Below are 22,354 nucleotides of genomic sequence, written 5' to 3' on the forward strand. Positions count from 1 at the left end.
CTCGCTCTTGAGCCTGCCTAAAGCTGTGTTGTGCGGCATTTTACTGAGCGTGCCTTCTTGCTTGAGTCCTGTTGCCCAATACACCAAACCTTTTCCCCACCTAGGTCCCTCCCCTTAAGAGAAATGAAACTCAGTCACTATTGCTGACTTACACTCCATGGCATCCTCTGTTTCCATTTCTTAAATACAGCGTTGACTCAGTGTTGGGAGTGTGTTTTCCAGCCCTGCGCTGACACCGGTTCCTGCAGTCTGTGTGGTGCCGAGTCCTTTGTTCACTCTCGGACACTGTGTCCCAGTTTCAGAACATCCTGCCACTCACCTTGCAGATGGTTCCCCGGTCCTGTGGGTCCCGTGTGTTGTGAGCACAGGAAAGACAGGTGGAAGCACTATTCTAGTTAATCATATTTGTGACAGTAGCTTTGACAAATATTATCCAGCTGTTCTGTCATTCCCCCCGTATTTTAAAAAATTAAAGCGAATTTGGGTTTTTTGTTTCATTTGATGTAGTTTCTTGCCACAACTGCAATTATGTGATGTTGGACCTCAGCTTTCAGGGTCATACTTGGCTGGAAGTGTATTTCTGGGGTGAGTCAAAACACTTAGATACATTACCCTGACATTTGTATTCATGACAGGCGTCAAGCGGGGACTAGAAAGCCTTTTGACTGCCTCATTATTGAAAGTTCTATCAATTTGTATTCAAAATTAAACAAAGCCTTTGAGGCTTCGGAATGAAGAACACACAGATCCTCTCTGGGTTTGAAGAGTTCTTGTGATAAGAGTGCTGGCTCTTCTGGCATAAATTACAGAAAGAGAAAGAGCTCAGGGAGAGACCAATAGAGTCGGTTTGAGAATGCTGATTATTTGGCATGAAGTCCAGTTGCAAAGACAGATAATGATATATTGTAAAGATTTCTGTGGGAATCCTAACTTCTCCGCACTGGCCCCGTTGCCCAGGAAAAGAGAAAGCAGTTGCAGGATGCCATCTGGAGGGTTCGTGGCGAGGGAAGTACCCAACATGGCGCCCCCTTAGGAATCAGGTCATGGGCATGAGGTGGTTTCCCACAGGTAATTAATTCCCTGCCGTGACCACATGTCTCTGTCCACACTGCTCACACGGCAGTTCTAAAGCACTAAGCTTGTCCGAGGCCGCTGGGCTCTGCTGGTTCAGTCTCTGCGGACTTGTCCACGCTGCCCTCAGAGCACACGGTCCCCTCTGCCCTGCAGTTCTCCCGAGGGAGAGGATGGCTTTGGAGGTTGGCATTAAATTATTTATTCAGTGGTACTCCTGCCAGTTTCTATTTATATGTCTCCTGGTGCCCTTTAAATACACATTTAAATCTATTTTGCTTTTTGTCTGAAAATCTTGATTTAGAAAAGAAAGCAAAATAATCAAGATTCTGATTCCTAGTGCCTTTTCTGCCAAATGGTGTCAGGGCAGGAGTGCCCTAGGAGTGTCCAGAGATGCCCTGTGGTTGACCAAATGTCTGTGTGGGGACGGAGCAGCCCTGTAATTAGCTCGCATGCCTGCAGCTGACCGCTGCTTCCCTCCACACAGGAGAGCTGGAGGGGCGGCTGCACTTGCCATTTTTGTGTCCACAGCTAATTGCAGAGTCACCTCCTCTAAAAGGAACACTCCTGCCCTTTGGAAACGTGGCCTTTATTGTTTAATGGAATTCTGGCAGAAGAAAATAGTTTTCAATAGCCTAGAGGTCCTTTACGGATGAGAAATTTATTTTAAACATTTAACAGTTTTGAAATTGTCCTATCGCATAGACATCTCCTGCATCCTCATAGATTACAGAGCCATCCGAGATCATATTCTCTCTAGTGTAATTTTGTTCCCAGCCAGTGATTTGTTTTAACATTCAATCCTGCTTAAGTGCTGAGGCAAAGGTCGGTTGGTTTAATCTTGTAAGATGGTGAAGCCCACTAGGGTAATTGAAAAAAAATTGACAAAAACATTTCATGAAAAATAGTTCACATAATTTTGGTGTTTAAGAAACCATCATATATATACATACACACACACACACAGTTAGTTATATGATTGGAATTACCAAATCAGGGACACATGATAAACACTTTTTTTTTTTTTTGGTGAGGGAGGAAGATTGGCCCTGAGCTAACATCTGTGCCAGTCTTTCTCCACTTTGCATGTGGGATGCCGCCACAGCATGGCTTGATGAGTGGTGTGTAGGTCCACGCCCAGGATCTGAACCCACAAACCCCCGGCCGCCAAAGCAGAGCACATGAACCCAACCACCATGCGACCAGGCTGGCCCCAATAATCACATTTTTACTTTGTGCTCAGTGTAAAGTAAATTCCATTCTGAAGGAAACCAGGAAGTCCCATCGACTGAATAAAGTAAACAGGTTCCAAGGAACAGGCTGTCACCCGCTGTCTTGAGTTGAGAACACAGGCTCAAAGCTGCTCTGTTTTGCATTGTTGGCAAGGATTCTGCCTTTTTTTCCTTAGATTTTCCTCTTCATTTACTTATTCTTCTGTATTTTAGAGAGTTTTCCAACCATGTGAGGTTTCCCTTTAGGACTACAAGGTATGCTCTGCATCTTCTATATGTTAAGAGAGAGAGTCACCTGGCCACTAGCCATCCTCAAGACCACCTCCGGGAAGCTGCCCTCAGCTCTCCCGACATGCAGTTTGCGCCTTTGATAACGCACTTGTCATCCTGCTTTGTACTCATTATGTGTATATATCTGTTTGATTTTGTGGAATAATAATTACATTGCTTAAGTAACTATATACCCCTTCCTCACTAAATTCGAGAGGGCTCCTTGAGGGCAAGCCCGTCTAGTTCATCTTCTCATGCCCATGTCCAGCTTGGTGTGTGGCAGCTAATAGGGTCAGAAATCTGTCTCAGATGAGTGATCGTTTAGATCTCCACGGTCTTCCAGTGACAAGAGAGCTGAGCAGTTTTTCAGAAGAATGGCCAGCAGGACAGAAGCCCCACTTTCCTTTCAGGTGTTTTTCTTGAAGAAAGATGCTGCATTACCAGGGAGCAGCCTTAGCCATTTTCTAAGCTGTTCTTTACCAGGGTCTTGGTCATAGCAAGACTGGAGAAATGGTTTATCATCTGAGTGCCACATATTCAAAAAGTTTACATTTGCACTTGGTAGATAAAGAACAGATAGTCTAAAACTCTGATTAGTGACAAAAAAAAATTTCCAGTCTGGGCCCGGCCCAGTGGTTAATTTCATGCACTCCATTTCAGTGGCCTGGGGTTCCCAGGTTCAGATCCCAGGGGCGGACCTGGCACCGCTCGTCAAGCCATGCCTTGGCAGTGTCCCATATAAAATAGAGGAAGATTGGCGCAGATGTTAGCTCAGGGCCACTTCCTCCAAAAAAAAAAAAAAAAAAAAAAAAAAAATTCCAGTCAAAGGAGGAAAATAAAGAGAAGTAAAACCAATAGTTGGTAAATTCTTGAGTCAGGAAGCAAATTAATTTACTAATTATTTAAAAGGGGGAGAAGTTTAAAAATACTGATAATAGTTGCCAACATTTAATGAGCACTTATTATATGCCATGCACATGGTGCTTTGTGAAATTATCTATTTTATCTGCATCATTCTATGAAGTAGGTATTATTATCTCCATTTGACAGATGAGGAACCTGGGAACCTGGAGATCAAGTCCAGGACCACACAACTAGTCACTGTAGATTTGGGATTCTAACACAGATATACCACCTGCAGAGTCAGTGCTTTTAATCACTTGGGCCAGTTGGGTAAAAGCTGTCATCATTTATATTTAATATAAAAGGGCTTGTGGGGGCCAGCCTCATAGCATAGTGGTTGAGTTCGACACACTCCACTTCGGTAGCCCAGGGTCACAGGTTTGGATCCTGGACGCAGACCTACACTACTCGTCAGCCATGCTGTGGCGGTGACCCACATACACAATAGAGGAAGATTGGTACAGGTGTTAGCTCAGGGCTAATCTTCCTCAGCAAAAAACAAAAAAGAGGCTTGTGATACCTACTTAAAGTATAGGCACAGAGTCAGTCTTAAAAACCTTCCTTTTTCTGATTTTTCAATGAAGAAAAGATCTAAGCTTCCTCCTCTTAAATAACAAAAAATGTTTTTCTATCTTATTGAAGGAATTCTCTCATCTTATGCCCCTTTAGTATATAAATGCAAAAGTTATCTAAGTTGTTGCCTTTTAATAAATTTAATTAACTTTCAAAACTTGCCTCACAGTCCAGATAAAATTAAGTTTACTACAAGCTACAACTTTGTGTGATCCACATATGTCCCCAGTTTACCTTAGGATTCTGACATCAAAAACTCTGGAGTGTCTTTTAATATTTCAGATGGAGTTGGCTGTGGGTCCATTCTGCAGAAGAGTATCTGATTTAGGAAAGTCCTATCGAATGCTGAGGTCATTCAGGTGAGACACACTTCTGTTATCAGTGTTCTGTGTCCATATCCTACTAGCAGATAAATCCTTTCCTCCTGTCCGTGTTGAACTGTGTGAAGCTGCCAGTATTCAACCATTGGCACTTTTTTGTGGTTTATCTTAAAAATTATTCTTCAAATCAGAAACCCATATAGAATTATACGTAAGGACGAGTAAGTGTGTGTGTGTGTGTGTGTGTGTAACTTTTGAGTTACACTTCACAAGATGGAGCTGGAAAACTTTATTATGTTCTTTTTAGGGGGATTTTTGTTGCTCTCCATTCTTAGAAAAATATATTGGGTCGTAATACCAGGAAATTCATAATTATATAGATATCTTTATCTGAAATTTTCATTTGTTCATTTGTCATTTTCAGTCCACTCCTAAAAAGGTCATAGGTTACATTTCTAGCAAAACTATTGAATAGATATTAAAAGAACTGAGTTTAGTGATGAAATGCAGGGAATGACTGTAAATGTAGTAGATAATTTGGGCTAGAGATGGCTAATGCAGTTGAGCACAGAATTTAGGATTGAGCTTCCTAGAAACCAGTTCAAAAAGAAAACACTGAGTTAATTCAAACTCATGATCTGAGAATACACCATTTAATGGGACAATCCTTTTAAGTGCTGAATGCTTAGATAGGCCTTTTACCAATTCAGATTTTAAGGAACCACTGAATAGCTTAATGACTGGTGTCTTTTATAGCAGATTTTACAAGCTAAGACGATATTGTTTATATGGCTGTTTATTCAATAAACCAGAACTTCCCAAACTTTTCCACAAAATGGCACACAGAAAATGTATACACTCAAAAAGATAAGCAGCCCCAAGGGCTGAGGGGATCAACACAATACTTATAACCATTTTGTGACCACAGGACACCCGACGGGAAGCCGTGATATAAACTAGCCCTAATAGCCAAGAGCATGATGGTCTTTGAAAGTTTCTTTGTAGGTGAGGTAAGAGAGTGCAGGCATGTGGCTTTCTAAAAGCCGACTCAGCAGTGGAGCCTAGGGTAATCAATAAGCAGTATGTCCTTTAAATGATCGCTTTGCTTTCTTATGTCGTCCAAGCTTTCAGTATTAGAAAATTTAGGTGTAATAACACTTGAAATAGAAGAACCCCAGTTGTTGATTCCAAAGAGAGCCCTATGCTTTACCTTGCCTATTTGTCCTTGGCAAAGATTTTTCTTTTTTTAATTTTTAACGTTTTTTTGAGGAAGATTAGCCCTGAGCTATCATCCACCACCAATCCTCCTCTTTTTGCTGAAGAACGTTGGCCCTGAGCTAACATCCATGCCCATCTCCCTCTACTTTATATGTGGGACGCCTGCCACAGCATGGCTTGACAAGCAGTACGTAGGTCTGCACCTGGGATCCGAAGCGGCAAACCCTGGGCTGCCAAAGGGTAACTTGTGAATTAACTGCTGCACCACCAGGCCAGCCCCTGCAAAGATGTTTTTAAATGTCAACACAGAGCCTGAATTATTTTTCTTAAATGCCCATCTATACAAAGTTGAGTTTCCAAAAAACTTAAAGTGGGATCACAAGTATTTTCAGATACGTTTTTTGGATAAGCTCAACCTTTTAAAAAGTATTTAAATATTTTTTTGAAGCCTTAGTGTTTGGCACTAACACACATGGTCAAGTTGAAAGATTTAGAGGTCCTGAGATTACCAGTCCACCAGTCATCTCTCTGTACCATAAAAATAACTTGATAAAACTCCTTTAAAGTCACTTACTTTGAGTAAGATGGTAACACAGCAATCGTAGTTGGGTGAGAAAATGCTGCCCTGAGTGAGAGAACCATTAGCGTGCTGGAAGACCTCACCCAGCTAGCTGCATTGCATATAAAGGCATGGAGAGCTGTGACTTGGGGTCTGCGGTATAAGGCTTAGACTCTTCTTTTTGGTAGTCCTGGCTCTCATGTTGAGCTGTTCACTGCATGTGTAGGTATTAAGATAGTGCTTATCTTCCTGTTTGTGGAGCAAGATAGCTGTTATCCAAGTGCTTTTAAACTTGTGTCACTGTATGAGATACAAGTTCTGAGGGTTTCACATAAGACCAATTCTATTTGAAGTCATTTAAGATGAGAATTTTCTGTCAACCCTCCCAATTCTCACATAAGAAAGAAATCCCTAAAGAAGTATTTAAAGTTTGAGTGGTGACACCTTCTAGTGCCTATTTCTGGAGTAAAAACTTAATGATTGATCAATTTATAACTTAAAACCCTATATTTTTTATATGTAGCTTCTCTCATGTTGCAGTGCACAATCTAGGGTTTCAAACTTTGGCCATGACTCGCAGTAGAGAGATTTTCTATTGCAATCCGGCACACACTTGCATGCAGACACACTTAGACCTATATACGTGCACACCCACACCTGCGTGAGGGCCCAGGAACGGCGATTACTCACTTCATGTGATGCTCCCTGACACTTCTTCGTTCAATTATTCTAACCCGCTAACTTGGTCCCATGACCCACCAGTGTTTTGCATCCTCCGGTCTCTCGCCTTTCTCTCAGGCCCTTCACTCTTGAACTTCAGCTGCTCTAGTGACAGGCAGAGTTTGTTCCTTTCTACGTATATAAAAATTTATGCCCTTTTCTCCTGGGACTCTGGTTCCCCTGAGCTTCCTCCTGCAGATGACTCCTTAGCTCCCAAGGCCGTGGCACCTGTGTAATAAGGATAATTCTATCTAGCCTATGGAGCATTCTCTGTGGCATGAATGCGGTGAGAAATTCGAACAGGGTTTTATACATACCGATATATTCCTACAGTTACATCACGTCTGTGGAGATCTGTTGAATCGATCCTCACACTCTCTCAGTTGTTTGATGAGACTTGGACAACCATTTGATAGAAATTTTAGGACTAACTGGATCAGGAAATAAAATGAAAGCATAGTATATTCTGGGGTCCAAATCTGGCCCTAGTCTGCAAAGAATGTTTTAGGTCCCATCTTTTGAGAAGAGAGATGTCATTGCCACCATCTCTGCCTATCGACATTGCTGGGGGACAGCTCCTCGCCCTGCCAGCTTGCCTGCAGTTGTCACATGAAGAGAAGTGACTTAGGAAGGCTGCCTGCGTGGAGGACCCTAGAGTCCCCTCCGAGAGCAGGAGATGAGTGCAGAGTGGTCTTTGTTTCCCTAGTCCAGTTCTGGGCCCTCTATTTCTCTCCCTGCCGAAACTCAGAAGAGATGTGTCTCTTCTCCAGAATCAGTCCTGAGCAGTCGCAGTGGAGGACCCATGCTTGTTCATCTTCCCTCTGTGCTGTGGGCTGCGGCAGGAAGAGGCCTCATCAGGGGCCGAGTACATAATTGAGCATGGCTCTCGTTCAGGAGTCTCGTCGCCAAGGGTTCTGAATCACACCAGAGCCAGATGAATGGTGGTCAGTAGGAGAGTGGCTGAGTAAAATATGCCACAGTCACGGGATCAAATACGTGCAGCCATTAGCAATTTATGTTGTTAGTTAATATCCAAGAATGTGAAAAAATACTTCCTAACACACCATGAAATGAAAAAACAGGCTGCTAAACAGTATATGTGATATGATCCCTACTGTTTTTTAAATAATATTATGTGTGTGTGGAGAGAGGAAAAGCCAAGAGGGATAAACATCAAAATGTTATCTTTGGATAGTAGGATTGTCACTAGTGATTTTTCTTTAGAGGTTTTCTATACTTTTCAAATTTTCTGCCTTGGTTGTTTTACCTTTGTAGTTAGAAAGGTCAATAAATACTTTAAAATCCCTCTTGCAGTGTTTTCCCCATTTAAAAATAACAAAGGAGCTAAAAAATAACAGAAAATATACTGAAACATTACACAGTAAGGGAGGGGGCAAGAAAAACAGGCAGGCAAACCACCGAAACCCAGCAGGTCGGGCCTCAGGCTGAAGTGGAGGCAGTGGCTGCGGGAGAGGGCAGCGGGCCCAGTGTAAGGGCCCCTTCGCAAGGGCAAGTGCCAGTGCCAGCCGGAGAGCTCCCAGTCCAGACCCAGGGGCGGCACCGACCCCCCCCCCCCGCCCCCCGCCGCTGCACACACACAGACACACGGGCCTTAGCAGGCGCTCCTTCCCCCCACGCAGCCTCCTGCTGCCAGGCCCTGTCTTGTGGACAGGAATATCAGTGGACTAGTTCGTGAAGCCGTAGGCTTCTTAATGCATTTGCATTTTACTGTCTACGTGAGTTTCCCCGGCAGCAGGCATCCTTTCTTACCCAGGACAGGATGCAGCCTCAGAAAGCTGCTGACATTCGGGATTTGCCCCAGGCCGATTTGTATTTCTACACGAGACACGTGTCAGAGCTGCCAGGCCCCATCCTTGTCCATCCCTCTGCAGCATGGCATTGTCCCCTAGATGGTGTTGGGGGTGGTCACCTTGCTCCACCTGGCCAGGGGCCCAAAAGCTCTGACCTTTGACATTCTCAATGCAGATCTTTGTGAGGCAAAGGACGGAAAATGGACCACATGTCCTTCACCAGCTTGGGGACATGGACCCTGCCTTCCAGGTCCAACACCTTTGCTCTGGAGGGAGCGGCTTTGTCCCTGAATCGTGTCCACAGCCTGCTCTGCTGGAGGCTTCCCTGGGTTTAATGAAAGCTGTCAGGAGACAGGGTCTGTTAGGATGAAGCAGTGAGCACGAGGGGCAAGGGAGAAGGAAACCATCAGTGATGTGGGTATGGTGTTCGGTCAGCTGTTTTCGGTGGGAGTGGGGGGTGGGGGTCTGTGTCCAGGATTTGTGCCGGTGCTCACCTGCTGCTCAGTATTTCTGGCTGCCGTCTCTGCTGCTGCCATGGTGAGCACTTTTAGCACAAAGACCCCCACATGTGTCCTGTCCTTTCTTTCCGCTTGTGAAGCTGGGGCCCTTAACCCATCCCCTGAAACAACCCTTTCCTAAGGTTTCTGGATTCTTCATTCCAGTGTCCGATTGCACGCTCGAGCCTGGAGGCAGCCAGGCCAGGCCGGGTCTGGTTGGGCGTCTGCCTGCTCTGGCAGGGCCAGGAGCACCCTGGTGAGCGGGAGGGATGAAGGTTTAGTTTACTGTTGTTCTCATTCCGGCAGTGTCTGGTCACTTCTCTCTGCTAAGCTTGTGGACAAGCGGCTTTACTGATATTTCTCATTTTGCCCTCACAACAACCCTTGCGAGTCCAGTGTGACCTGCGTGCAGCGGGCGAGGCTGAGAGAGGGCAAGATGCAGGGCTGTGCGTCCAAGGCTGGGTGAGAGTTGCAGGGCTGCGTTTCAGGCACGTTTCAGGTGAGCTGCACTCACCTCCTGCTTCAGAAGGCCTGAGTGTTTGCACGCTGGTTGGTCCTAGCACAGCATCTGAATGCATATGTGAAAACAGCAGGTTTTAAAGGGAATCTCACCTCTCCGCTTTGGAGGCGACCTCCTGCTGTGAGATGATGCTCTCACTGGGTCCTACTGCATATGGGCTTCAGGAGACGCCTCGGGAACGCTCAGGCAAATGTGCACTTTTATTCTAGAGAACGTCTGCCTGAACCCCTGCCTCTTTCCTGACCCAATCTGCAGGATTGACAGTCTATACTCTAAGGAGCCTGGATGTCCTCTAACCTCTCTGCTTTGAGCCCTGACTCACCCCAGTCCTCACCTCCTGCTTCGTCCTCTCCTGGGACGCACATGGCCCCGCCTGCCACGATATCCAGGCCTCTCTGAGACTCTCCGAGAGGCCTCCCCCACTTCCCTTAGAAGGCCCTCCACCTGTCCTGTTCCACCACCTCATTTCTCTGCTGGCTCCAGATCTCAGTGTACGTCCTCAGTGGTCTTGCTGCCTTCCCAGGCCCCTCAGCAGAAGGAGGCTTGGAGTGGGGGGGTGGCAGATGGCCTGGGCCACACTGCTGTTGGGTATGGACAAAGGACAGCAGGACTTTAGCCTGCCTTCTCTTGGTAATCGGCCTAAAGAAGGCCGACAGTGGTACAGCCACGAGTCACTTGATGTGGAGACCCCCCACTGGAAATACAGAGTTTTCTAAGGGGACCTAATACTTGATTGGTTACGACCACCTGCTAGCTGTAAAGTTTACCTTGGAAGTGCTGCGTATTTAAAGTATTTTTCTCCAAGAATGATATTTAGGGTAACTGCGTTTTATAACACCTTAATTAATTTCCTTTTGTTCCTTCTGTCACCTCAGGTGGTGATTTAGTTTTTCACTTGCCGGTGTTTCAGATTCCCCCTGGAATCAAGGAGAAGGGAGTTCTCCTGCTGTGTTCTTTCAGACTCTTCAAACGAGCCCCAGAGATAAATGTCTGCATTCCATGTGACGGGTGATTCCGTCAGTGATGCATAACGTGGGCTCAGTCCGCTGTTGCTCTCCACGGTTCTTTCGGCGGCCCTCTCGGTGGCTAGAGGGGAAGATGAGGTCTTGGCAGAAAAATAAGTGCTGTGACTCAGAGCTCCAAAGAGACAGGGGATTGACCAGAAGACCCCACTGTAAAGTGAGCTGGTTCTTAGCAGGCCTGGCTTCCGCAGGCCTCTCGGCCAGCAGCCTTAGTGTGGGCCGGGCTGCTAGCCACGGCACGGCACAGACCCTTCCTCTCTCCCCGCCCCTCCTCCTCCCTGCCCTTCCCTTTCTGCCCTGGATCGGTTGCAGTTTGCGTTAAGAATCTGTGGAAGGAAAACCAAGAGAAACTGAATCAGCTGTGTAATTCTCATTTGCAGAAGGAAGGAAATACATCAATTCCTAAGAGAAAGTGCAGTGTGTCTTAGTTCTTCCTTCTGGAGCACTTGCACATGGGACTTCCTGCAGACAGCACTGAGAGGTAGGGGACCAAAATCCGTGGTCACCTGCCTGTAGCAGAGGCAGAAAGGATTCCATCCAGCTGCTCTTCAGTAAGTCGAGGACTGTCATACAGGACTCACCCCCTAGGTCTCCGCGTGTCGTGAACGTTCAGGATGAATCCTACTGTGTCACATGGCCTGGGCAAAGAGTGGGCTTTGCTGGGGAAGGGGAAAACCTCCCAGGACTGGGGACAGCAGGGAGAGACGTGAAGGCATGAACTGCCGTCCCCCCACATCCCTCATGTGGCCTTTCTGGCATGCTAGGCCTGCGGTGGCGCCTGGGGCCCAGTAGAGGGTCCCTGTCCCACTGCCCCTTCCCCCGCGGCAGCTTAAACATGGAAGCAGGCTCATCAGCGCACAGCAAGCAGACTGCTCGGCCTCAGGCTGGATTTGCGGTTCCAGGGAGCTATCTGGGAATGCCAGGTGCTCGGCTCTCAGGGACCTTGGGTTGTGAGATGTTACAGCTCCCCCTGCTGGGACGAGAGGTCTCCAGTCTCTGGGAAGTGGAGCTGGGTGCAGCCTCATGCCCATCCCAACCCAGTCAGCTTCGCGAGGCCTTGAAGACAGCGCCACTTGCCATCCTCAGGGACCTAAGGCCATGCAGGTGAAAGTAGCTCCAAGGGAGACTGTGAAGATATGGTTCAAGTGTGTGGGTGACTGGCAGTCCACCTTGACTCAGAGAATTTGGGATACCCGAAGAGGTAATAATTATGTGGCCTTCAAATGGTATCCTGTGAACAGTTTCTCAGACGGGCTTTCTAGAGGAGCTGTTGACAGTTGGAATCATACTTTCTCCAGGCCTCTTTGATTCTCACTGAGAGTAAGTCCATCTGTTCTAAGAACAGGATGAGAAGTTGCTGCAGTTGATGTCCTAAAAGAGGCTGCATGGCGAAATGAAGAGCCAGGCCGCCTGGGTGTGAATTCTTGCCCTGTCCTTTTCTAGCTTTTACTTGATCTCTCTAGCCCTCGGTTGACCTATCTGTAAAATGGGGCTGTACTAGGACCTCCCTCATAGGGTTGTTTTTCAGGAATAAATGAGTTCACATATGCAAAGCTCTTAAACAATGCCTGACACACAGTAAGTGCGTATGTGGTAGCAGTTGCTGCTGCTGTTGTTACAGCAGGAGCTTTCACCTAGAAGGAGACAGAGCTGTCCCCACACACAGATGGCCTTACAGGGAGGCCTACAGACAAGACCCAGATTCCCTCAGCAGCGGGTTGTTTCCTGCCTAGGTGCTTGACTCTGCCTCCAGCTCTGCAGCGTGGAACACTGTCAGGTGACTGGCCTTGAAGGTTCTCAAGGCCAATGGACCACCTTCCCAGCGCGGCCATGGGAAGGCCTTCGTCACGGTGTGCCTGCTTTGGAGGTTTACGGATGTCTGGTGATAGGCAACACAAATGAACTGAAATGTTTCCACAGCAACTACAGAATATAAATTGCAGAATGATGTTACTTGATAAAACACTGGAATTAGAAAGATCTCTACCAGAGATAGATTTTACTTCTAGGATAGTTAAATATGAACACGTTCTTTCTAGCAGTACTCTGGACTCACTGAGATCCAGCTGTCTGTTGGGAGCGCTCCTGACTCTTGACATCACACCTTATGCGCGGTGTGAGGAAGCAGCTGGTCTCTCTGGTTGCGAAGGCCTTCCTCCCTGGGGGAGCAGTTAAGATGAGGCGGAGCAAGAGCCCAGGAGACAGGCTGTGTGACACACCTCCGTCATCGCTGTGCTGTCAGGAGATGCCTGCCCTCTGACCTCTTGAGATTCAGCCTCTGCAGCCTGGCCCGCGATCAGCTCTTGTCCATCAGAGCCCAAAGCCAAGGAGGGGTCAATAAACGTTTCAAGTTGTTCTTGCCACCTTTTGACAGGGTGACGGGTGACTGCTAGTCGGGTAGGTGTGCCTGCATGCTCCTGTGGAAGGGTGGACAGTGACACCAGGTGTGTGGTGTCAGCAGGAAGCCGGCACAGATCTTTGGTGGAATGTTCAGCAAAGTCATAATTTTGTATCTGTTTACAAGAACATAATTGCCCTCTGAAAAGTTGTGTGGAAAATGTTTGAATTTACCCACATTAGATTATAGCCCAAAGAAGGAGTTTACTTAAAATGAGAGCTGAGAGTTTCGACCAAGATCAGAATGTATTAGTTACAACTACTTGAAGGCTTTACTGTGTGCTTGCACTTCAGCCTGTTCAGCAGATGGGCTCTGGGAGGGGATGCGAGTCAGTCACCTTGAAGTCAAGTCAGACCCAGAGGGCAGTGAGCTGCGGGTCAGGGAAGGAGCTGAAGGGATGGAGGGGGCGGGGCGGGCGGGGAGAGAGTGAGTGTGTGCGCGCGTGCGTCTGGGCCGGCCCGGGGAAGGGGCAAGAAGTACTTAAGAATCAGCCAGTCTAGGGAGAACACTATCGTTCATGCTTCTGCGTTGTGCTGTTAGACTGCTGCGCAACCGTACTCTACCAAGATGCCATTGTGATTCTTCTACCAGATCCCCTCCTGCAGTGTTGAACAACAGGAGGTAACTTCTGCTTTTTCCTCCTGTAGACCACTGCTCTTCCAGACCAGTGAGCACGTGGCCAGCAGTCCAGCCCTGGGGGACGTGATTCCCTTCAGCACCGTCATTCAGTTTCTGTTCACGAGAGCGCCCGCTGAGCTGAAGTCCCCCTTCCAGGTAATAAAGTGAAGGCAGAGCCCTCTTGGGTCTCCTCCCTGTTATCTGTGAAGACGAGGCCCCACTCGCTGACTGGGGGCCAGGAATGGCTTTCTCTTGCCTTCTTTAGTCGTGGGTTTCTGTCTTGGCTGCTAATGATTAAGGAAGGAAAGTAGTGCCCCTGCTTTCTCAGCGGTGTAAAAGTCACCTGATGAGTCCCAAATTAGCCCTTTAAATAATAGCGACACAAGTAATCAACATTCGTGAAGGTTTTTGCTGACCCGCCTTCGATCAGCAAGTCCAAAAGGTCGCTGGGGGGTCAGGAGGGTGAACCAAGGCCACCTCGCCTTCCCTCAGGCAGGTCTTGGGGGTGATGTCCCCTGGGGAATCCCTGAGAGTCCTTTTTGAGCCAGCACTTGCTGCCATTCCTTGGAGACTGTGTGTACTCTCTCCTCTCATTGTGTCTGACCCTGCAGAGGGCAGAGTGGTCCCATGCACGTTTCTCCCAGTGGCTGGATGACCATCCGTCTGAAAAGGACCGGCTCCTCCTCATCAGGTAAAGCCATGTGTTCCCAGGGCACCTCTCTGTTCTGGAAGCCCAGGGAGGGTGGGGGATGCAGGGGAGGAGGAAGGAGCAGTCCTGGGTGGGCGTGTGCACGTGGTGGCACTCCTCGTGGGAGGCCACCTCACTGCCCGGGCACGCGCGTGCGTGCTGGAGCTGCCGACAGTGGGAAGTCTTGGCACGGCACTTTTTGCTCTTCACGTCCTTCACTTCGCAGTCTCCCCCTCCCCTTCTGTGCTCTCCATGCCTGATCGAGCCCTAGGAACTGCGCACTGCTATGAAAGGACTTCTTGCCGTAGCTCCCCGTTTTCTGCTTCATTCTCATTAGTTGCAGCTAATGAACTGGTGGAGCACAGATGTGAGTAAACTTTTAAACATCCCCAAACGTGATGCAGCTGTTAGTAGAAAACAAGGACAACCATGTAGATGGTTGCAGCCATGCAGATGCCGTGTGCCCTCCAGCAGTGCCCCACTAGTGCGTTTATGCACATACGCACAGGTGCACACGCACACACCCCCTTACACCCCAGACAGGCCCAGGGTGGGAAGCTTTGACTGTCACATACGGCTTATTAAGCATCTCTCTCCCATCAGTGTTTTTCTCTGAAATTGCTCTCACCAAAATCTCCAGAGGCCTCTTAGCCACCAAACTCAGATGTTTCTGTTCCTGCTTGTCGCTCTGCAGTCTTAGCTAGAGTTGACCACCACCTCCTTCTTGAAACTCCTTGTCGACTGACTGATTCAACACATTGTTATTGAGGCTGACCATGTGCTGGGCCCTGAGGACACGGCCTTGCCTTCTCGGAGCTCCTGTGAACCCTGTCATCAGTTTCTGCTTTGTCCTCTCTGGCCTTTGTTTTCCTCAGCCTCCTTTGCTGCGTTGTCGTCTTCTAGCCATTCCTTAAATGCCATCATTTCCCACAGCTCGTTCTGGGCTCCTTTTCCTTCACGCTGTCTGTACCTTGGTCCCCAGGTGAGCCCATCCAGACGCATGACTCTCGTGACCTCTCTATCCTGATGGCTCCCAGGGCTGTGGCTCAGCTTGATTGCCCGGGGCCTCAGGCCAGCACACTTGCTCTCATAGGTCACCACTCACGGCCCCACAGACATCTCAGCCCCAAAATCTTTAAAATAAATCACCCTTCCTCTCAAACCTGCTCCTTCTCCTAGACTCCCTGTCTTGGTGGGTGTGTCACTGTCAGCTGTCCAGCCAAGCTAGAAAACCTTTCATTATCGTTCAGCTCCTCTGTCACCCTCGTTCCCACATCCAGTCAGTTGTCCCTCTTAAATAGCTCTTGAAGCTGATCCCAGCTCTCCCAGGGCATCCTCGTGCTGTTGGCCAGGGGACCATGGCACTACACCAGCCTTTGCTCCAGCCTGAGTACAGGTGGTAACTTGGGTTCTGCAAAGCCAGAGCGGGGCTCATGTGGTGAGGTGATTCTGAGCCGTGTTTGCACATGGGAATAATTTACAGAGCTTGGAAAAACCCTGGGGTCCAGCCCCACCCCACCCCCCGCCCCGACTACCTCAGCATCGCTGGGGCTGGGGCCTGGCATCAGGATTTCTTCACGCTGCCCCAGCGGTTCCCTGCACAGCCGAGGCCGAGATGCCTGCCCTAGTTATAGCTGAGAGACCACCAGGGAGGGAGCGACAAGAGGGCACCGAGAAACATCAGCCCAGCAGCTTCGGGCACACTTCAGAGCCTCGGTGAGCCACTGGCCCTCTGCACGGGGGCCTGTGTGGGTAAAGAGTGGATTAGCCCGGGAGTCTGCTCTGCTCCTTATCTGTCACTCTTCTCAGCTCTGAGCATCTGACCAAGAAATGGGAAAGGCTGCCAGTCCATGTGACCGCTGAAAACCGCCCTCAGACGAGGCTCCGGGTGTGGGGTGGGGGCTGGGCCTGGGGCTGAGTCAGGGGTGTGCAGTCTTGGTGGACTTTTTCCTGAGTCCCAGAGACTCTCTCAGGGGTAACAGACGAGGATTCAGGATTCAGTTCATTGAACGGGGTTCAGTTTCGTCTTCTGAACGAGTTGGAATGTGTTCATCCACACAGTTGGCCTGATGTGGGCACATCACAAATCTGTTTCTTTTGCTTCTCTTTAAAAATGTCTCCTGAGTGGTGTCATCAGCAGTGCTGTTGCTGAGTCTAGATTTAGCAGCTGAAAATCATGCTCAGAAAGACGGTCGTGCCTTTTCAGTAAGGCCCACCCGTCACTCCACACATGCCTGCTGTCAGAGCCTTCGTGCCCTGAGCAGCCGGTCGTGCCCTCCCTGGGGGAGTCTGAGACCCCGTGCTCCTGGCCCGGCCCAGGCTGTTGGCGAGGAGAGAGCTTGCTCCTGGACAGTGTTCTTTCTGATCTGTTATTGCAAAACAACTTTGTCCCTGTGTCCGGAAGCACCACTGGGTGAATTCCTTTCCCCTGCGGATAAACCCAGGCCGAGGACTGCTCTTTAAATGTCAGTAAATGTGTTTTCGCTCTGGGGGCAAACCTCGTCGTGTACTCCTCTGTGCCTCTGGCACCGTGTGAAGTCGTCACAGAGGAGGGCGCATCTGGCAAAGTGTAACTCCTGCTGCTGAAGAAAGGGCAGCTAACGAACTCTCCTCTGCCCTCCTTTTGGTTTCCTCTTGACACCAGATGTTTCTCTAGAGCTCGAATGGGTACTTGTCAAGTGAATTTTAAAATCAGAGTAATCACGGACTCATGGGGCCAAGTGGTGTGAGTCGGGGCAGTTGTACCTACTCGGCCCCCACGGGCAGCCGCTCAGACAGGCGTGTGCCCTCAGGGACGGAGGCGGCAGCGCGGGGAGCCCTGTGGGACTGTCCTCAGTAAAGATGCAGACTGAGTTTGTGCTGCAGAGCTCTCGCAAGCTCTGCGGCAGTGGTGGGAGTGGCCTCAAACCCACTCACTCTTGGGACTTGCAGTGGAGCGCCAGCTCTTCCTGCTGCTTCTCCTTCGTCTCTGTGACTGGAGAACACCTTTATGATGCCACAAATGTTTACAGACTCTATCTGCCTCTCGGTACTTTTTCTCTCTCCAGTTAGCAGACACTTCTCGAGGTTGGGTGCCTTCTTGCCTCCTTGCCCTCCCGCCGTGGTCCAGGGCCCACAGGCTGGGAACTGCTCCCTCAACTCCTCTGTATGTCTGCAGAACCAGAGGATCCCCGCTGGCGGAGGGTGACGTTTGTGCTCTCCTCCTGGTGTCTCTGTGGCACTAGATACCACCAGTTCTGAGAACCGGGTGCCCGAGATGGGACCAAGAGGGAGGGTGGAGCCGCGGGCAGGCCGGGCCTTTCCTGCCTGTGGAGGCACGTGCTGGACCTTTAAGTCATTAGGTTTGACTTTTACTGCCTGCCTGAAGTCAGTCTTGTGTTCCATTAAAACCTCTACTCGGCTACTTGGTGTCACGTTGAGCAGTGCTGCCGTGTGGCCAGAAGCCCCATTCCTCTACTAATTGCACAGCTCCTGTTCTAATTTCTTTTTCAGTAAGGCTAACTTTAATAATCTGCTTATGTTGGCTACACTGGATTGAGACTAACTCTTACATAACGTGTGGCCTTACTTCCAGGAACACTGATGTTTTGTTCGAGCAAATGAAGTAATTTGATAATTGCTTGAGAAGTTTGCTCTGCTCTTGCGTGGGAGGGCAGCTTTAATCTGTTTCTCCTCATCGTTCTGACGGTGCTTCTGATGAAGACCAAAAACCTAACCAAGCTCGCTTCTGCACTTTCTCTACATGTTGTCTAGTTTGTGGGATGTCAGCCTTTTGGAATGCAGATGAAGCTGCTAAGTTGATTTGTCTCCGTTTATTAGATAAAATGGATCGAATCCATTCCCTACAGAACGATGACAGTTTCTCTGAATTTCAGGGCACTGATCTCTCAGACTGATATAGATATACATGACTGTCGCAGACACTTGGGCTCTTGGGGATTTCTGTCCTGCGTGTGAACCTGCAGGGAGCACATTTTGGGAGCAGGGTGATTGCTCAGGATGCCATGGCAACTTGGAAAGCATTCCTCAAAGAAGCAAGTGTCCTCGTAGAGGAAGCGCTTCACTGAGGCCCAGCTCTGACATGCGCTCAGGCGCCTCACAGAACGTTATCCTCTCAGAGCATTAAACTCCACTTCGCACGCCTGTGCTGCCTTTGAGGATCTCTACCATCACCTTTCTCCTTTATTTACTTTCTTCCGCACTTGTATCTTTATTGTTTATTGCAGTTCTATCTTCGTGTATTTCTAATTTATTTTTTTTAATTCATTCACCATGTATTTGTCAAGCAGTAGGTCCTGGGGCTTCAGAAATGAACAAAACAGCCTTGACCCTCAAAGTTAAGTTACATCTTAAGAGGGAGACTTAGAGTGAACAGCTGCTTGCACTATCGTGTGACAGTGCCGCGGAGAAGCGTGAACAGCTTGCTCAGCTACTGGAGAGTCTGAGCCCCCACAGGTGTGGAGGGGGCAGCAGCGTGTACGGGCTGTGTCACCGCCTCTCTGCCCCTGGGAGAGCCAGGAGCTTCACCCTCTTGGAGTTCTCATGACTCAGTCTGTCTTCCCATCTTGCAGATGAGGCTCAAAATGTGGCCTGGCTCGCTCAGCTAGGCAGGGGCAGAGCCTGACCTGTAGGCGTGCCTCGTAAACGGGGGCCCGCTCGGCCCTCCGCACGCTGCTTCCCAGTAACCCAGCCCTGCAGGGAGCTTCGAGCCGGCCTTCAGGCCACACCCCCCACCCGATGCTGGGCTCCTGCTCAGCCACAGCCATCGATGCCGAAGGCCGGGGGCCTCGCCACAGATTTGTGTCACCCAGGGCGGTGGTAGGTCTTTCACGCGGTCTGGAGTTTACAGGAAAGGCTTTAGCAGCAAGAGGGCCTTGGAGCCTGGTCCTGAGTGAAGGACATTCCAGGGACAGGGACGATGATGAGAAAGGCCAAAGAGAATGGGCCTTGATAACGAAGAGATGTTCAGTGCGCTCGAAGAGAATCAGGCCCTGTTGCGGCCAGCCCTTGTGAGGCAGAGACATCTTTACTTCGGAGTGCTCTTCTCACAAACCCCCAACCTCTCCCTGGGTGGGCTTTGAGGTCAGGCTGAGTCACAAGCGGGGTGAAGACACCGTGTGCGTGTTGGTAACACAAACAATGGGAACTAATGCTTGGAGGGTCTTCCTAGGCCACAGCAGACGTCTGGAGCCCAGCAGCGGCACAGACAGGGTTGGGGGAGGTTGATGGTGAAGCTGGTGTTCGGTGGGGTCGCGTTTGCACACTGTCCTATGGGACTGGGGCATGGCAAGTGAGGAACTTCAGGCAGCTGTCTCTCGCTGTAGTCGGGGCTGAAACAGGCCCAAGGCCGCCTGCCACCTCCAGGCTGCAGCAGCACTTAGGGCACAAAGTGGCAGGATTCAGACTGCAGCAAGGGGAGGGGACTAGACGCGGAAACACCTAAGGGAATCGAACAGTGCTGGATACCGACCCGGCACGGGCCTGGAGGAGAGCTTCAGACAGCGACCTCGGGGAGGTGACGGCACCCTTTGCTGAAACCGGGGAGGGAGGGAGATCACTACCCTAGGGGAGACTTTTCCCCCAGGTTTCTTTTTTGATAGACTTTATTTTTCAGAGCAGGGCTAGGTTGACAGTAAATTTGAAAAGGTACAGAGATTTCCCGTACACCCTCTGCCCCCAGAGATGCACAGCCTCCCCCATTAGCAACATCCCCCCCACCGAGTGGTGCACTTGTTACAATCGATGAACCCACACCGACACGCCATCACCCGAAATCCGTAGTTTACATTAGGGTTCCCTCTTGGTGGTGTACAGTCTGTGGGTCTGGACTGCCCTAAGTTTCTGACAGCTGAGTTTGAGGGATATGTGGAAGAACTCAGATAAAGACGTCCAGAACACAGGTGGAGACAGACCAGGAGGGAGGCCAGGCCGGAAATAAGAGATTGGAGATTCCATCATGTACAGTAGCTGAAACGAGGAAGGCAAATGGTGGGGGGAGGACGCTGGAATGAGCCAGGAGCTGGCCAGACTCGGGGCGGGCGTGTTCCCCACAGCGAAGTGAAATAATGAAGCAACCTGACCGAGAATTCATATTCTCACGTTTGGGAGCAAAGAAACCAGTTCAGAGTTACATAGTAGATGAGACTTGAGATTGAATGTGTGAGCTGAGTAACGGTGTTAACTTACATCTTCACAGAAATGCTCTAACCTCAGTGTGAAACTTTAAACAATATGATGATGACAAAAATTTGACTGTTATACTTGGGACTTAAATAGACCAAGAATGGAAAAATAATCTTTTAACCATTGTTTTTAACTCCACTTAAACATGATCTGACATTTAAACAGATCATCTGGTTGAGGGATTGGAAGGCCTTTTCCATAAAGGGCCAGATAGTAAATATTTAGGCTTTTTTGCAGGCCAGGTGGCCTCTGCCTTGACCGTTCAGCTCTGCGCTGCAGTGTGAAAGCCGCCAGACAGAAGAGAAAGGAACCAGCGTATAAGGGTGCATGTGGCCATGGGAGTAGTTTGCTGACCCCCTGCCCTGATCTGTTGCACAAGAACATGATAATCATAAATAACCGGCTGGTACCACATACCCTTGACTAAATTCAGTGTGCCCCCTTAGCATGTAATCTGCCAAAACTTCGAGCCAAGAGCAATTTATTCTCCTTGTGGTTCATATTCCGTCAGGTAACAGGACTGTAACGCCCCTTCCCATATTGCGGTGTGTGGCAAAGGCGGGGCCCGCCGGAGCGCGCCGTCCGCGGTGCAGGGCTCCCCTCGTGGCCTGCGCACACGCGGGCTGCATGCGGCTGTGCAGGAGTGTCTCTGACGGGGCGTGGCACAAAGGGAGGCCAGAGAGCCTCTGCCGCTGTGATCGCACCTCAGGCACAGCGCAGACTGAGAGCGTCTGGGGCTCTGCACCTTAACCACGGTCACTCCCCACCAAGGCCGGGAGGCTGTCGGCCACTCAGCTTGCGGGAGTGGGCGTGGCCGTTCCAGAAGTGGGCTTGTTTCTTTTATATACTGGCACCCTCTAAGCTTTTAATTTTTTTGACATTGTTTCCTTTTGGTTTTCAGGGGAGCCCTGGAAGCTTATGTTCAATCAGTGAGAAGTAGAGAAGGCAAAGAATTTGCACCAGTTTATCCCATAATGGTTCAACTGCTTCAAAAAGCTATGTCTGCTCTTCAGTAGTCATGGGAAGTATTTCTTAACTTCCACGTTGTGCTAAGCTATCCAAGGTTGGCAGTGACACTGACATGTACTTAAGACAGCTACTTTCCACCCGGTTAAGAATGTAAATGACTTTTCTCAATTTCCTCTTGATCTCGATCTCTTTCCCTCTTTAGCCCTAAACAGCATAAAATGTCAAAACAGATTCATCACCACCACCATCAAACTCCAAGGACCTGCTTTTTCCAGAAAGACCTCCAGCTCTTTTCAGGCTTTTCTACGAGGCTAGCTCAGATTTCTTTCCCTTCACGTATCAGAGTTGCCCTCTAGGTACACACACAAAGCCCCACTGGTTCCGAAGGGATATGATCAGGTTATCTGAGTACCTCCTTCTCCCAACCAGTCCTCCCCTCTGGATGAGCGGGTGGCCAGTGGTTTCCAAATCTGGCTGCACGTTTGAGCCACTGGTGGAAGCTGCAGAAAATCTTGATGCCCTAGTTGCACCCAGTATCAGCGTATCTGAGGGAGGAGCCAAGCATTAGTATTTTTTTACACACCTCCCCAAGTGTTTCCAATATGCAGCCAAGTTTGGGAACTAGTGGAACACCCTGAAGCTGAGACATAAGGTTACGTGTTGTTTAAACATGTCACATCCTCTCTTTAATAAAGATAGAGCAAGGCCGTCTGTACACTTTGTGCGTCGTCATTTTATTAAAAGCAGACGTTGAGGGCGGTTTGATTTTGTAGCAGAGGTGC

At 49.2% G+C, this 22,354-nt stretch overlaps 1 protein-coding gene across 1 annotated transcript in view; it reads left to right on the plus strand.

Annotated features, from left to right (window-relative positions):
• Positions 1 to 22,287, plus strand: part of COG5 (component of oligomeric golgi complex 5) — a 325,049-nt gene extending 302,762 nt beyond the window's left edge. Inside the window, exons 19-22 of the mRNA XM_014831838.3 lie at positions 4,332 to 4,408; positions 13,762 to 13,888; positions 14,344 to 14,423; positions 21,505 to 22,287. Of these exons, the coding sequence (XP_014687324.3) occupies positions 4,332 to 4,408; positions 13,762 to 13,888; positions 14,344 to 14,423; positions 21,505 to 21,619 (399 nt within the window). The 3' untranslated portion in view covers positions 21,620 to 22,287. The remainder of the gene's footprint in view (positions 1 to 4,331; positions 4,409 to 13,761; positions 13,889 to 14,343; positions 14,424 to 21,504) is intronic.
• Positions 22,288 to 22,354: the final 67 nt, after the last annotated feature.

Source organism: Equus asinus, chromosome 1 (genome assembly GCF_041296235.1).
Source record: "Equus asinus isolate D_3611 breed Donkey chromosome 1, EquAss-T2T_v2, whole genome shotgun sequence".
NCBI classification, from domain to species: Eukaryota; Metazoa; Chordata; class Mammalia; order Perissodactyla; family Equidae; genus Equus; species Equus asinus.